This window comes from Eleutherodactylus coqui, chromosome 3 (genome assembly GCF_035609145.1).
Source record: "Eleutherodactylus coqui strain aEleCoq1 chromosome 3, aEleCoq1.hap1, whole genome shotgun sequence".
Taxonomy (NCBI): Eukaryota; Metazoa; Chordata; class Amphibia; order Anura; family Eleutherodactylidae; genus Eleutherodactylus; species Eleutherodactylus coqui.
The window spans coordinates 297,263,592-297,281,257 of NC_089839.1; the positions used below are offsets into that span (position 1 = coordinate 297,263,592).

The 17,666-nt window shown below is 45.3% G+C and overlaps 1 protein-coding gene across 1 annotated transcript in view; it reads right to left on the reverse strand.

Annotated features, from left to right (window-relative positions):
- COL24A1 (collagen type XXIV alpha 1 chain) overlaps positions 1-17,666 on the reverse strand; it is a 276,971-nt gene that overhangs the window by 28,944 nt on the left and 230,361 nt on the right. Inside the window, exons 41-47 of the mRNA XM_066597768.1 lie at positions 17,336-17,389; positions 14,046-14,102; positions 11,178-11,231; positions 10,812-10,865; positions 7,525-7,578; positions 5,718-5,771; positions 639-746 (exon numbers count right to left, since the gene is read on the reverse strand). Of these exons, the coding sequence (XP_066453865.1) occupies positions 639-746; positions 5,718-5,771; positions 7,525-7,578; positions 10,812-10,865; positions 11,178-11,231; positions 14,046-14,102; positions 17,336-17,389 (435 nt within the window). The remainder of the gene's footprint in view (positions 1-638; positions 747-5,717; positions 5,772-7,524; positions 7,579-10,811; positions 10,866-11,177; positions 11,232-14,045; positions 14,103-17,335; positions 17,390-17,666) is intronic.

Here is a 17,666-nt window from a genome sequence, read left to right on the forward strand (position 1 = left end):
CCCTTCTCTAGAGACACACTCAGGGCCAGCTCCAGTTTTATGTGGGCCCATGGGTGAAAGTCACATCGCCACCTTCCATATATCCCACCAAAGCCGACACCACTCTATACTCCATATTCTTGCTCACTGTACATTCTACTCAGGGGGGCAAGTGGAGTAAAGCGCACCAAAACACAGGGAGGTATTGGCGCACTACTCATATATAGATTAGCAGGAGAGTTGTTGATCCTCCCCACATAATCCTTCCCGCAGTGATATAGTATATTGTAAGCCCAGGTCCTCCTGCATCATGGCGGCAGTATGCGTGCAGCGTTCTCCTGGGAATACATTATTCTGAAGGATCTACACAGCAGGCCTAATAACTCATCCACTGTTAAGGAGCGCTCAGGCGCCATTCATACACTCAGGATTTTACATGGATTCCGGCACAAAATAATTACTCGCTAAGCGGGAAATAAAGACTACTATTAGGAGGGCTCATTATTTATGAATTGTTACACAAATTGCCTCACGTACTACAGAACACTTATGGCACCCGATGACAGTTCTCACTGTAAGGGACAAAACACCAACATAACCTCCAATAGTAAATACAGAAGACACTGTGACGCTGGACGAGCCTCCTGCACAATACTCACGGGCAGCCCCGGGTTTCCAGGCAATCCTGCTTTTCCAGGAAATCCAACCACAGAATCAGAGCCAGGGTACCCCTCCGCGCCTCGTAACCCTATGGGACCTGGTTTGCCCTGGGGAAAGTAACACAGATTTGACACTCATGATGGTATTCTGATGACATTAAAGTTTTTCAGTTTTAGGTAAAATAAACTTTAGCGCAATGCAAAGTTCTGAAACTTTCTAATATACCTTGTGTATCAATTCTTGAGGATTTATATCTAGATATCTAGTCCTGGTCTCAGCTGAGCAGTGGATACAGTTGTATCTAGTCCAGGCAATGCTCTGTGAGCTAAACATATCTGTAGCAGCTGCCTACGGGTCCTTTTACACGGCGCGAGAAATCCCTCAGACGAGCACGCGGTACAGCGTTGTTTGCTTTAAAATGCAGCCAGTTTACACACGGAGATAATAGTTTACACTTCTTTGCCATTCAGTCGATCGTCGTTCGCTCGGGGAACTGTACAAGAGTATGGGAATGACGGAACGTTCGCTTTCTACATGTAACAACTGGCAGGTCGACTGTTCACGGAGGTTTAAAAACATGTATGGGTATGCTCAGCGATCGATCCCCTAAAGTGCTAGCTAATAATGTTAATTGTTTATCACCTTTGAATGGGATAGTTAATAAAAGTCAGATCAGCAGGGGTCTAATGGCTTAGACCCCGATTGATCCCAAGATCCCAAGGGTCCTGTGTCCCCCTCCTCTTGTCCCTGCGGCTCACTGCACCCACCTTCTGTGATGTGAAGATTGAATGGAGAGACAGTTGAGCATTAATTTCAGTAGGGTGATGGAAACAGTCAAGTACAAGCGCTCGTCTATGTACAGCAGTCCCACTGAAAAAGAATGGAGCGGTACCGCGCATGCTCAACTATCTCGATTCAATCTCCTCCTCACTACGGGGCGTGCAGCAAACCCACAGTGAGGAGGAGAGGGGGACACGGGTTTACTGTTCTTGGGATTGGTGGGGCTCGCAATAGTGAGTCAGTGGAGAGGTGATAAAAGTGGATTGCGGTACAACCTCTTTAATCATGGTCGGTGTGTTCCCCTTTAAGATAAGTGACTACGCATATTTGTAATTGTGTGTCAGCAACATTCTGAGAGGGGGTGTCAGAGTATCAGGGCATGTTTTTCAAACACAATGTGATTTATGGATATTCAAGATCCTGCGCTGTGTTGTACAAACGTGTAGCATGATCACAGGAAGAGCGAATCAGAGGGCGACCACGGTGTGCGCGCGGGGGAGGCAGAGAGCGAGAGAATATTTAACATTGTGTTGTTTCCCTGAAGCGTGCTGACCATTACCCAAGTGACGTCCATGTTTTCCGTAAGTGTTGTGTGCCCAGAGAGTAGAGCTGCTGAGAGAGCGAGGGCCGTGGTCAGAGCCAAGTGAAACGCCAAGCCTAGTGAGCCCAGTTCGTTGTTTCCACCAGGCGAAGATATACCAGTGTACCGCCATACAGGTTGCTTCTCCAGTAGTGACTATTGTGTTAGACCAAGAATGTGGCAGTATGTATTCAGTGCTGCGCCACTCTGAGATCACCGCTACAACAGGTAGGACTTTGTAAGAGTTTCACCTCCAGAGAGGCAGCTGGACAATCAGAGTACCACAGTGGCGGTGGGTGCCAAGTCCCTACCGGTGAGCCTGTCCTCAGCTTAGAAGCTCACAGAGCATTGCCTAGACTGGATAGAACTGTATCTACTGCACTGATATCTGCTACCGGTTACAAGTTTTTACTATGAAGTGTAAAACAAGACAATGATGGAGAGGACTTACATAGACCAGCATCTTATATGCTAAGTAAGGACTGTTCTAGAAGGAACTGTGCCAAGTCTCTTAATAAAGTTGTTGCAGGTATAGTTTGTCTGTGTGCCAGACTGAAATTTGTGCCAGCTCCGAGCTGGAAGAGATTTCCACTATAATTTAAGCCAGTTTCTGGTGTAAATTATAGTAAATCAGATGGGTCCAAGAAACCATGCCAAGCGGGGACCCTGAAGAGGGCCGAAAGTTACAAATATTTTGCAAGCAGGATCTGTGCAAAAATACACCAGAAATGTGTTATATTTCCCACAATGACTTTACTATAGTACAAAAATATATATTTCTGTACTCTATTTCAGTAAAATCCTATAAGTGGTAACCCTATGCTGAAAGTGATCGGAACTGCAATACATCTTCGCTGAATTGTTTCAGCATCACTTTTGTAAATGGAAGATTGACGAAGATGTTCCTCACCAATAACACTAAATGCACATGTAGAAAAATGTATCACAATGTATGAGATCACACAGTAACAGATATTAGTGGGGCGCATTATTGGGATGTGAGAAGCTGGAGGGTCATATCGATTAATTGTCTCCCACTGGGCTGTTCTGACCAGACTGTTAGGAGGTGTAGGGACCAGTTGGATGTGTGAGGGCACACAAGGTGACCAGGCTCAGGACCCCCGACAGACCACCAGTAGAGAGGAGCGTCTGAACAGACTGTTAGGAGCTGTTGGGACCAGTGGATGTGTGAGGGCACACAAGGTGACCAGGCTCAGGACGCCCCCTACAGACCACAAGTAGAGAGGACCGTCTGACCAGACTGTTAGGAGGTGTTGGGACCAGTGGATGTGTGAGGGCACACAAGGTGACCAGGCTCAGGACGCCCCCTACAGACCACAAGTAGAGAGGACCGTCTGACCAGACTGTTAGGAGGTGTTGGGACCAGTGGATGTGTGAGGGCACACAAGGTGACCGGGCTCAGGAAGCCCCCTACAGACTACCAGTAGAGAGGAGCGCCTGACCAGACTGTTAGGGGTTGTTGGGACTGGTGGATGTGTGAGGGCACACAAGGTGACCAGGATCTGGACGCCCCCTACGGACCACCAGTAAAGAGGAGTGTCTAACAAGCACGAGCAGCTCCAATAGTTTAATTGTCCATAATCCAGAGTCAGGTGGCACCATCGTTCTAGGCCAATGTCTGTTAAAACCATTTCCAGGAGCTTCGCTGAAGAAGGTTTGGTCTCTCAACACCCATTATGCATACTGTCTTCGACACCCTACCTATGCCGCCTCCGTTTGCAATAATGTTGTGAACAACTAAACTGGACTGCTACAGAGTGGAACCAGGTTGTCTTCCGTGACGACTTCAGGTTTGGTTTGGGCACTGATGACAGCCATGTTCGTGTCTGAATACCTAGGGGTTAGCGCCTCAATCCTGCCTTTGTTGAGGAGCGGCACACTGCCCCCTGCTGGTGTGATGGTCTGGGGGCCATCGCATACGACAGTCGGTCACCCCTAGTAGTGGTACGAGGGACAATGACAGCTCAGCGATATGTTCAGGATATCCTGCAGCCACATGTGTTCCTCTCATGGCGGCTTCCAAGAGGCATTTTCCAGCAAGATAATGTTTGACCGCACACACAAGGGGGTCACAGGAGCCCCCACAACATTGTCTCACTTCTGTGGCTGCGTGATTGCCAGATTTATCACCAATAGAACATGTATGGGACCATCTGGAATGCCAACTTCAACAGCCTATGAGTTTGCACGATCTAGAGGTTCAGTTATAGCAAATGTGGATCAATATGCCACAGGATACCATACAGAACCTGTATGCCTTCATGGTGGTACAACAGGGTACTAGAGCCTCCATGCCCGCCCATATCATATCTTGTATCCAAGCTAGAGGCAGTACAACACAGTACCAGAGCCTCATGCCTGCCTGTATCACTTCTTACATTCAAGCTAGAGGTGGTACAACAGGGTACTAGAGCCTCCATGCCCGCCCATATTTCATCTTATATCAAAGCTAGGGGCAGTACAACAGGGTACTAGAGCCTCCATACTGTCTGTATCACATCTTGTATCCAAGCTAGAGGCGGTACAACAGGGTACTAGAGCCTCCATGCCCCCCCCCCCCCCCCCGTATCACATCATGTATCCAAGCTAGAAGTGGTACAGCAGGGTACTAGAGCCTCCCTTCAAGGGGTCAGTTTTCTGCAATAAATGCTCCTTTTGCTCTGATATTGTAATCACTTATATAAACATTACAATCACAGAGAAAGTTTCATTTGATTCCGACAACTTCTATTGAAAGGATTTTTTTACATGGAGTGCAGTTGAACCAATCAGGAACTTCACCAATACTCCAAACTAATAATCCTGTTGCCTTGCAGCACTGGAGTCCTAGGCTCACATCTCTCTATGGACATCATCTGCATCGAGTTTGTATGTTCTTTGTAATAATCACATTTGTATGGTGCATACATTTATTGAGGAGAAACAGGAAGCCGCAGCATGGTGGCTCAGTGGTTAGCACTCTCGCCTTGAAGCTCTGGGATCTTAGATTCATATCTGACCATAGACAACATCTACATGGAGTTTGTATGCTTTCCTCATGTTTGTGTGTGTTTGCTTCCACACTCCAAAAACATACTAATACATGAATTAAGACTGTGAGCCCCAATAGGGACAGAAAGGATCCAGTGGTGTAAAGCACTGCATAATATACATGTGCTATACGAATAAAAAGGATTATTATGAAATACAGCGAGAACTTGCAAACTCCATCCAGATGTCAGATGTGAATCTAGGACCCCAGTGCTGCAAGGCCATAGTGCCAACTGCTGGGCCACAGGAGATCCACCACCACCTCCTTCTGTGGGTTCGGCCACAACAAACCACCCGAGGTTTGGGTTTGCTGCAAACTGAACTTTTAGCAAAGTTCGACCCCAAACAGTGTTCGATTGGTTCTGTTTGCTCCACACTAATTACAATGGCTGGGTATTTACGAGGTCTCTGCAGATACAGTTATGTAACTCGCCCATGTAATTAACTATATAGAATCACACCAGAGTCCATCATGTAGTTACATTTTCTTGTCACTTGTAAACTATTTCAGGCTTCTTGCCTCTGATTAGAGATGAAGCAGAACATGTGTTCTATATAAAGTGTAAGGACTGCAATGTGGTAACACGGGGGAAGATAGAATGATGTTACAGTAATATTTAATTTAATGGAAGGATAACTTGTCATATAGAATATCCATACAACTCACAAGAATTCCCGGCTTGCCAGTTGCTCCTCTCATTCCTTTCTTTCCCATGGCGCCCTAAAATATAATTGTTTGTAGAGTTTAAACAATCAAATTCAGCACAAGTGGGTCAGAGCTTTAAGAATATAAGCAGTACTTATCTTGTTCTGATCCAGAGTTACATCCTGTATATACTCCAGAGCTGCACTCACTATTCTGCTGGTGGAGTCACTGTGTACATACATTACTTATCCTGTACTGTTCCTGAGTTACATCCTGTATTATACTCCAGAGCTGCACTCACTATTCTGCTGGTGGAGTCACCGTGTACATACATTACTTATCCTGTACTGATCTTGAGTTACATCCTGTATTATACTCCAGAGCTGCACTCACTCTTCTGCTGGTGCAGTCACTGTGTACATACATTACTTATCCTGTACTGATCCTGAGTTACATCCTGTATTATACTCCAGAGCTGCACTCACTATTCTGCTGGTGGAGTCACTGTGTACATACATTACTTATCCTGTACTGATCCTGAGTTACATCCTGTGTTATACTCCAGAGCTGCACTCACTATTCTGCTGGTGGAGTCACTGTGTACATACATTACTTATCCTGTACTGATCCGGAGTTACATCCTGTATTATACTCCAGAGCTGCACTCACTATTCTGCTGGTGGAGTCACTGTGTACATACATTACTTATCCTGTACTGATCCCGAGTTACATCCTGTATTATACTCCAGAGCTGCACTCACTATACTGCTGGTGGAGTCACTGTGTACATACATTACTTATCCTGTACTGCTCCTGAGTTACATCCTGTATTATACTCCAGAGCTGCACTCACTATTCTGCTGGTGGAGTCACTGTGTACATACATTACTTATCCTAAATTGATTCTGACTTAGAGCCCATTTACACACAACGATTATTGCTCAACATTTGTTAAAACAATGGCTTTTGAACGATAATCGTTGCGTGTAAATGCTACTATCGTGCACATTTCGTCTGAATGATGATTTTTAGGTGAGCTTAAAATTTATCCTTCAGACCGCAAGCTGTGTTCTCCACAGGAGCTAGAGATAACATTGTTTTCTCTTATCAGCCTGTGACTGAACAATAGAGCTAATTGCAGAGCTCAGACCACCTGTTGAGTTCTGCAACAGTACCTGGAGGCTCATTTGCATGCAAATGAAGCCGATACAGTACTAATGGGCATTAGTACCCATTAGTATTTTATGCAAAACGATCACTAATCTTTTGATCATTTGAAAGAATATACTTGCATGCAAATGGGCCTTTACATTCAGTATTATTCTCAAGAGCACAGGATAGGGAATAATTTGCTGATTGGTGGGAATCTCACTGCCAAGACCCCCGCCAATCTTAAAAATGGGGTCCCCCAGCACTAAGAAGGAGACTTAATGGAGTGCTGGTTGCACAAGCACAAAGATCCATTCACTTCAAATGGGATTGCAGAGATACCAAGCAGCATCTACTCAGGTATTTCCAGCAGCCCCACTGAAATAAATGGAACACTGACAGCGCATGTGCGACTATCGCTCCATTCAGAGTGATGTCACTGAGGGGAAGAAGTGACCCCCACAGTGACAAGAGAGCGGGATATGGGAGTCCCGTTCTCGAGATTGGCGAGGGTCTCAGCAGTGAGACCGCCACGATCAGCAAGTTATCCCTGAATCTATGGATAGGGAATAACTTAAAATTCCGTTACAAGCCCTCTAAGCTGGCCATGCACAGGAGATAGCGGTGGCCATCCATCATATGACATGAGGAAAACCCAAATATTAGTATAACTACTTACTGCTAACCCTCGCTCTCCTTTTTGCCCTCGAACACTTTTCTCACCGGGTTCCCCCTAAAAAAAATAATCAAAATGTTGAACAATGTAACAATGTATTTGTAGAGACCAGTTTACAGATTTGTGCCACATAAAGCTTTTCTTACCTCCATGCTGAGGATTACTTGTGGACGGAAAGCAGGAGGGAACAATCTGAGTCAATATATGGGATGGAGATCACTTTGGTCTCAGTTTCAAAATTTCCATTCCTGTTTGTCTCACAATTTCCCTGTCTGTCAGTCTTTTACGAGGGGCGATTACTCCCTACTGATCCTCCTCGACCTCTCCGCAGCATTTGACACTGTTGACCACAAACTCCTCCTCAGTATGCTTTGCTCCATTGGCCTAAAGGACCCTGCTCTCTCCTGGTTCTCCTCCTACCTATCTGACCACTCTTTCAGCGTCTCCTTTGCTGGCTCTACCTCCCCTCCTCTTCCCCTTGCTGTTGGGGCCTCCCAGGACTCGGTCCTCGGCCCCCTCCTTTTCTCTATCTACACAGACCCTATTGGACAAACCATCAGGAGATTTGGCCTCCAATACCATCTGTACGCTGACGACACCCAGCTATACACCTCTTCCAGTGACATCTCTGCACCTTTCCTCCAAAACATCACCAACTGTCTGTCCGCTGTCTCTAACACCATGTCCTCTCTCTACCTAAAACTAAACCTCTCTAAAACTGACATCTCCATCTCAGTGTGTGGCGCCACCATAACTCCCAGACAGCATGCCCGCTGCCTTGGGGTATATTCTACTCCGATCTCTCCTTTACCCCCTACATCCAATCTCTGGCCCGAACATGTCAGCTGCACCTCAAGAACATCACAAGAATCTTCTCTTTTCTCACTGTAGACACGCTAAAAACGCTTACTGTTGCCCTCATCAACTCTCAGCTCGATTATTGCAACTCGTTGCTGATCGGCCTCCCTGCACCAGACTCTCCCCCCTCCAATCTATCCTGAATGCGGCAGCCAGGCTCATCTTCCTGTCCAGCCGCTACTCGGACGCCTCTGCCCTGTGCCGGTCACTGCACTGGCTGCCCGTTAAATACAGAATTCAATTTAAACTCGTTACCTTCATCCACAAAGCCCTCCACAGTGCAGCGCCCCCCTATATCGCCTCCCTCATCTCAATGCATCAACCAGCCCTGGATCTCCGCTCTGCTAATGAAACCAGACTGAGCGCCCCTTTAATTCGAACTTCTCATTACCGCCTCCAAGACTTCTCCAGAGCAGCACCGGTCCTCTGGAACGCACTACCAAAGGCTACCCGAGCAATCCAGGACTCACAGAACTTCAGGCGTGCTCTAAAAATGACCTACTGACTACAATCCCTGCTAGCCATCATAAACCGCTCCTGCAGTCATACTGTTTCTGCCGTCACACGGCTAAATCTCTGACCATTGTCTATGTGTATATCACCCCTCACTCTCCACTTCGCCATACAGTGCACATCTCCACCCCCTTTACCTTCTGTATCACCCCATTATCTGTAGTAAGTAAGCTCGTTGGAGCAGGACCCGCACCCCTATTGTTTCCATCAGCTGATTACTATGTAACCGTGGTTCTGTAATGTTTGTGTTGTCTTTCTGTATTCCCCCTGTCTATGTAAGCGCTGCGGAATATGTTGGCGCTATACAAATAAAGATTATTTAACAGTGGATAAAAAGTGCAGATGGCGGCGCTTTTCTATCCTATGTAAAAGATAAGAGACCAAAGAGGTCTCCGTCTCATATATTGATCCCTATGGTTCCCTCCTGGTTCTGTCCATGTGCAGTTTTCTGTATAGAAGGCAGATCCAGCGTTGGACTGTCAAAATACAGTCAGAAAAGAAGCAAATAACTAACAATCTGGACTTCTTCTAAGGTGGTTTAGCTTCTTGTATGCTCTCCTTGTTGGGTAGAAATAAGCACTCTGAGTTCTGCCTTCCTGGTGAGTTTATGGCGGCATTTTGCTTATACAGAACAGCAAAAGTGAACATTTGGCGCTGCAGTGTAAAGCATGGGAAAGAATACAACAGTAGGCTAAAGCCATGAATGAGGCGAGGCTTTACAAAGCCTCCCATTAAATGTCAAAGAGTTATTTGTTTCCAGTCTACTCCACATCACACACTGGATATTTACACAGCTTCTCTCTTTGTATACGGTTTTTCTTTTATCATTTTGTTCCTCTTTTTCTGTTTTTTATGTTTCCCCTTACCCTTGTTTTTACATAAACCCTACCAACCTCATCTGTATCATAGTCTTAGGCCGGCTGTCCACGGGCGATGCAGTATCCCGCGGCGAAGCTTCGCCGCGGGAGCCGCCACTGCCTGGGAGCAGGAGCCGCCGGCAAATCTCCGCCGATCAGCCCTATCAAATAGATATGCTGACTGCGGAGAATGGGGGCAATTCACAGCGTGATGCGAATTGCCTGCCGCGAGCGGAGAATCGCAATGATTCTCTGCTCATGGACAGGTGCCGATGCTTTCCATAGCAATGCTATGCTGGTAAACCGCCGGCGAATAAACTGCCATGGACAGGGGGCCTTACTGAAGAAGAGGCCTTTGGCCTCGAAACACGTTTTTCTGCTGGTGCTTTATTAAGGTATCAATCTTTATCCACTAGTCAGGAGCATCTTCACTGGACGATTGCGTATGCACCAGGCTTTTTATGATTGTTTCATGCAGTATTTCACGCTTGCCCTCCTCAGCGAGGCATCCACTTGGTTGGCAGCACCTCAGTTCTAACTTCATCTCTATTTTTCTGCTCACAGACACCAAACCATCTCAGATCCCTAGGCACCAATTTTGGGTTGCTCCATCCAATTTTCTTCTCCACATTGGATATCAAGAGCATCTTTTCATACTAACCAGTCACCACAGTGAACCTCGGACCTTTAGTCCCTCACTGCCCCCCTACGCCTACGGTCACATGAACAAAGCACCAGGATTCTACCATATTAAGGCATATAGATGTCATAAAAGGGGTTCCTTATTCAGGAGTCAATTCTGTGAGCCAGAATGGAGAGATACTAAGCAAAAGAGCGGACGCTGCTCTAGTGGACTCCATCTGTTGATGCGTTACACGGTTGGCCCCTGACTTGTATGGCAGGCATATAATGCTATGTTTGGGAGACATGGCTTCCCCCTGCATCAGCAGCTCATCACCAAGACAGTTTCTGTCTAAAATGTAGTCGTCTTCATGAATCAACGTCTTTATAAACTCCAATATAAAAGTATTCATAATATACAGAACAATCTTGGAAACTTACTGGTGGTCCTTGCTGCCCGATGGCTCCTCTTGGTCCAACTACACCAATTATGCCCTATAAAAAGAGGACATTGTCTCACAGATTATTCTTCCAGATGGTTATGAATGACACTGTACCCTAGAGCGACACATACTAAGGACTGCTAATGAAAGTACTGCACTTATTGTGCTATGCAGAAGTATAGCAGCACTCGATAAGTTAAACAGTGGTACAAGCCAAAAAAACTTGATCCAAAAGACCTTCAAATACATATAGAGCTGAAACACTGCAGGGGGGTGAATAAAAGGACCTCAAATGCCCTTATCATGATGTGGGCGCCTAATGCCACTAGAATATGGAATGGGGCACAGAGCTGCGTATAATTACCTTATAGCCTTCATCTCCAGGTTCACCCCTGTCTCCACGTTCTCCGGGAGGACCCTACATAGAACAGTGTATTTTTAGTCTATTGTTGACCATTTACAATTAGATCATGGATTAATTCTTAAAACCTCATCACAGAGTATTCACATTGTCTAAACAAGAAAAAATACAGCAGATCATGTACGACAACACCAGCGGAGTGGATGAGTGGCCATAGCAGAAATCAAATACGATCCCTGTATATAGGGGTAGTTACTGCCAAGGCCAGTGATTGGCTGCAGCGGTCAAGTAGGGTACATGGGCATGTCATTGCTGCAGCCAAGTAAACAAAGCCTGGCAGTGATGAGTAATTAAAGTGTAATCAAAAAAAAAGGCCGACATGTCATAGTGACCTGTGAGAAATATTGATCAGTGGGGGGCTAGGTGCAGAGACCCCACCAATCACTAAAATCACTGTGTACGAACTGTACAGACTTTCTATGGAGCCCATACACTGCTCTGAACAGCCAACTGGGCTCAGCTGAGCACTTCTGCCATTAATTTAGTGATTGTGGGGGTCTCAGCACCCAGACCCTCTACTAATCAAAACGTTAAAAAAAACAACTTCTCGCATGTTATAAGTTTAGTTAGGGTTATTTTGCATGGGACAATTGTCAAGTGCTTAAGTGCCCAAAAGTCGTCCCAACAATCATCAGTCCTGCGCTTTCATACAGGAGTGATACAGTCACTGAATGGAGGTGGATCGGGCCAGAGATCTCTTCCGGCCGCCCGCCTCCATCCACAATTAACAGTCATTCATAGATGAACGACTGTGTTTGCACAGGCTGATCTTTCTTTGATTTTCACGCTTGCATAAACTGAATGATGAATAATGAGGAAATGAATTATCATTCGTCATTCAGTCGCTGGTAGCATGGACACTGAATGAGCTTACAGTTTTGCATGATCCAGCAGGAAACTGAAAGATAATCGTTCTGTGTGTAAAGGTCCTTACACTGTAAATGGATGATATAGATTGCCCTGGCTTTGGGCAATTTGCTGATTATCACGGAAAACTCCTTTAAGGCCCATTTACATGGTGGAATTTCACAGGGAATCCCGGCGTAGAATCCATGCCATTCTAGCATTCTATAGAATGCTATGGAAATCGTCCCCATAGTTCCTATGGCATGGATTTTGAAAATCTGTGTCGTGGAAAAATATTGACATGTCAATTCTTGATGCGGTTTCCGCACGCAGTCCACATCGTACGGCTGCAAGTGGATGGACCTCATTAACTGGAGCTAAATCTGCATGCGGATCCACATGAAACTCCGCTCATCTCAGGCTCAGCCTCAGAGTTCTGTTGTGGATTAAATGGGTTTTCCGGGACTCTAATATTGATAACCTAACTTTAGGGTAGGCCATCAGTATCTGATTGTGAGGGTCTCGAGCAGATAACCCCCACCAATCAATCAGTTGACAAAAGAGGCTGTGATGCTAAGCTGAGAGCCACAGCCCCTTCACAGGTTAAGGACGTCACAATAGTTTGTCATGTGGCCCAAGAGCAGCTCAGTCTGATTCAAGCGACTGGGATTCAGTTGCTATACCAGAAATCACCACTATAAAACACACTGTCACTGGTGTGGAGAGAAGAGGCCACAGCACTCACCCAAGCGCCACAGTCCCTTCTAAACAGTGGAAATCCTGAGTGGCAGCCCCCAACAATCAGATATTGCATAGTAACATAGTATGTAAGGCTGAAAGCAGACAATGTCCATCTAGTTCAGCCGGTTTCTATCCCCCTTGTTGATCCAGAGGAAGGTTAAAAAAAAAAAAAATAAAAAAAAAAAAACGCCCAATGAGGCAGAAGCCAATTTAGCCCATTTGGGGGAAAAATTCCTTCCTGACTCCATAATGGCAGCCGGAATAATCCGTGTTTTGAAAGTTCCAACCCGATTCAAAGACCCAGATCAACCCGGATATTGATGACCTATTCTACGGGTAGGTAATCAATTTTAGAGCCAGGGAGGCCTGTGGGAGCCACAATGAAACTGAACCACATATTTTCATGAGATTGAGTCAGAGCTATATTTTTCTTCCCAGTGTAGTGGTGGGTGCTGGTAATTTTAATGGGAGCTCTACCTGCAATTACAAGCGCCGGCCACTACACAGGGGTTGGAGCTATCGCTTCCACTCTGTTCATTGTATTGTGGTGGCAATAGCAGGCATTTGCACAGCTGATCGTCCGGGGCCTCAAGTGGCAGACCTCAGCTGGAAAACTACTAATGACTTATTATGAGGATAGGTCATCAATAGAAATGGCCCAGAAAAACCCTTTAATCTCATGTTTCCCATCACAGTATAAAGATAAACCCCCCACACAATACATAATATCAAACTGCATGAACAATTAACAAAATGTGACCCTTCCAAGTGCTCTCCTACTATATGTACTCTAAGATATGGTCACCGGTGTTAAGGTGCATTTACACACACAGATGAAACGGACAGTTCTGAGCGATCATTTTGCATAGGTACTAGTGGCTGAATCAGCCCTTTAGTACTTCATTGCATGTATTTAGAGAATGGCTTTTGAGCGAATTTTGAGTGATAATCGTTGTATGTAAAAGGGCCTTTAGAAGCATCAACAATGGAGAAGTAGTTCATCCGACTATGAAAGCCCTAGGATGCCGATTAATTACTTTGCAATTGTGCAGATTATTCTGGAATTTTTGTTTAACTTATTTATTCATCATCACAAAAAAGTTTTTAATTAGCATAATATTAATTAGTAGCTCTACAACCCTATAGTGACTATGTGTATGCTTTATAGGCCTAACAGAAGAGGATATAACTCCTGAAACAAGAAGGCTTTAGGGAAAAACCTACTGGTTCACCTGGGGATCCCTGCGGTCCCATTACAGTATTGTCTTCTCCAGGATAACCCTGCAATGCAGAAATATGCTCATCAGTAAGATTTAGGAATTACAAAATCATATATTTGACAATAGCCCACCCTGTTCAGCTCTGGATTTCCTACATTTTGAGCGTCTGGTCACATTTCTCAGTGTTCTTCCATATGGTTTCTTGCTGTATAACTCAGAGAACTGGGTTCTCCCTATATAATCATTCTTTAGGAAGTCTAAATGAATAATGAATGAATATTTGTTTTGGCCATGTACCTTGTTCAGCAGGGGCCCACATACACAGGTCAGCCATCAACTATAGTGTAGGTCCCTGTTGTACCAACAAAACAGCTCTGATCCACTGTGACATGGACTCCAAAAGATCTCTGAAGGTGTCCTGTGGTATCGGGCACCAAGACCTTAACAGCAGATCCCTTAATGAAGCTGTGCCAAGATTGGATCCCTGTGCATATGCCCTATTAACATCATAGAGAGGAGTCCCCAACTTAGGACCTCCACATATGTCCCAGAATGGAAAGGCACCGAGTAAGAGTGGCTCCTGCCCTTGCAGACATTCTGCCGCCTTGTTATTACATGTGAATGACTGTCCTGTAATGCTACATTTATAATACTACATTTCATACAACAGATGTAGGAAATGTCAGGCTGGCCACAACTTCCCCCAGCAAAATCAGCTCACCCCCAAGAGCCATACTCGAGGCGATCAACTGAAGTCCCACATTCTCAAAAGGATTGTGCATCTTAGCACAACCCCTTTAAAGGGAACCGACAATATCTGCACAACAGTGAGGTGGGTGCGCAACTGTGCCCAACAATCTATGTCTTCAGTATCCAGCTCTTCTTAGACTCAGTTCTCACACTTCTTGTCATTCCAGCTCTTCTTAGACTCAGCTCTCAGCACTATGAATATGTCAAGTGGGTGGTCCCCATCGCTCACGGTCCATGGTTGGTATCTGACTTGATTGACAGTAAGTAGTAGGTATCACTTGGCGCATTCAAAATGCAAGAAGCCAAATTTAAGAAGAGCTTTAAGGGGGAACAGAGTTAAGTATAAACAAAAGACAGACATTGCTGGAGTCAACGGGGCCACAGTTGCAAAGATATGCAGCCGACCCTGCCGATATGAGGAAATGGCAGCCCCTCTTTAAGTTAAGTCCTAGAAGTTATCAGATGTGGCTTTCATGGATAGAACTTGTTTTTTCAGCACATCCTACAGATGCTGAACTGGTTTTAGATCTGGTGAATTTGGAGGCCAAGTCATCACTTCGAACGCTTTGTCATGCTCTTCACCCATTCCTGAAGAATTTTTGCAGGGTAGCCAGGCGCATTATCCTGCTGAAAAAAGGCACTGCCGTTAGGGAATACCGCTGCTATGAAGGGGGGTACTTGTCTGCACAATGTTTAGGTAGGTGGTACGTGTCACGTCCACATGATGCCAGGACCCCAGTAGCCAGCAGAACATCATCCAAAGCATCACATTTTCGGCTTATCTTCTTCCCACGGGACATCTTTGCACCAACTCTTGCCCATTTTTCTTTCCTCTAACATATCACTTGCTGCCTAATTTTGAAAGTATTCACTTCAATGATATCCACTTCAGCCATAATGATAAACCACAGATAAATGATCGGTGAATGTTGAGGCCATACTCTTATGGGGATCCAGTGGTGTCAATCACATGTAGGAGAAGAGATAGATGGTTGTGCTCCTTCATGTGTGTTCCCACCAGCACATGCTGCTCCCAGGTAAATGAAGGTGTATTCTGCTGGCTTGTCTAGTGCTGGATCATGCATCAGTAGTATAAGTAGGCAGAGAGTTTTGTGTTTCGCTCCAGTACATTTTCCCCATTGCCACTGCATTCAGATACTGCCATAGAAAGTAAAAGCTTTTTGTAGTGCTCAATGCTTCCCATTTACTATTGTTCATCAATTACATGTGCCGTTGATGCACCAAAACCGTATTTACAGACACAACTATGGAAGATAAAGATCTAATATACATTCCACTCAACATACTGCGCCACAGGGCCCAAAGCAACTAGATTTGGCCCACTGCCAGGCAACAGGGCCCGGCCTCAAAAAGGCAGTTAATGATAAACTACAATACTGTACTTTAATGTTAGTGCTTGGCACGGCTAATGCTCTCAGTTATGCCTCATGTGATCCATTGAGAAAAGCTAAAATGCCAGAACGACCACGTCTTTGCAGCATTTCAAACAGGGAAGAATAATACAGTCATTTCTCATTTGATCGGATGTGCTGCTCCGAGCTGCTTGCACACTGAAGACAGCAGATGAGATGTAAATCACCAACCTCTTAGCAGAGAGCAGTAGAACACTTATCCACCAGGGCTAGTGATGAGCGAACTTTAGAAGTTTGGTTCAGTCGGTTCGCCAAATATCAGCAAAAAGATTGTTTGTCTGAATTGGTCTAAAACTGGTGTATAAGAATGTTTAAGAGCCATAACACTCTTGGGTCATCTAGTGCTGTATCTAAGTACTTTTGAGCGTTTTTTAATGCAAAGTTAAAGAAGAAAAAATAAATAAAAGAAATGTTTTCCCTTTCTTTTTAAGTCTTCCTTCTCCCTTTTCCTATTTTTCCTTCTTTTATCAGGTTCGGCAGAGATGGACCACCCAAGGTTTGGGTCTACATCCTTTCGGTGCAGTCAACACTAACCAGGACAAATACAACTGTCCATGAACAGGCCGCTGATCACCAACGTTTTGAAACATCTATGATATCAATTAGAAGTTCTGGATTTCTTTATGGCCCTAAAAGCAAAAATCACTGTTCTGAAGACTCCAATGCTAGTAACTAGAGATGAGCGAACCTACTCGGCCACGCCCTTTTTCGCCCGAGCACCGCGATTTTCGAGTACTTCCGTACTCGGGTGAAAAGATTCGGGGGGCGCCGTGGGTGAGTGGAGGGTTGCAGCGGGGAGTGGGGGGGGGGGGGGGGGGGAGAGGGAGAGAGTGCTCCCCCCTGTTCCCCGCTGCTACCCCCCGTGCCGCCATGCCTCCCCCCGCCCTCCGGCGCCCCCTGAATCTTTTCACCCGAGTACTGAAGTACTCGAAAATCGCGGTGCTCGATCGAGTAAATACTCGAAATGAGTAGATTCGCTCATCTCTACTAGTAACCATAACATATACAGCCCAGAGCCCAAGTTGGAAGAATTATAATGGACTATGTTTAATAGTACATATGTTATATGGGGTCAAGCCATCCATGACAGCTAAAATGCTATAATTGTTACCTTTTCTCCTCTAGGCCCGGGTGGTCCTGTGGGTCCCGTCGGCCCTTGATGGCCCTGAACAGAAATATACATGTAAATTATATCTATATAGTACATGTAAGCATCTCTGCTATGAGAGATCCAAATGGAAAGAGACAACAGAAGTTGTAATAGCTTTCTCATTACTTATTTGCAAACCAACCAAGAAATTTGGTAGACGTGGAAAATTGGATAAGCTCTAATAGCAAGTAGAGGCCTAAATAGATGGTGCACTTAGGAGTTGTGCCAAGGTGACATCCCCAGTATATATACCCTATTAGGGCATATGAACATCACAGAGTGGGATCTCCTA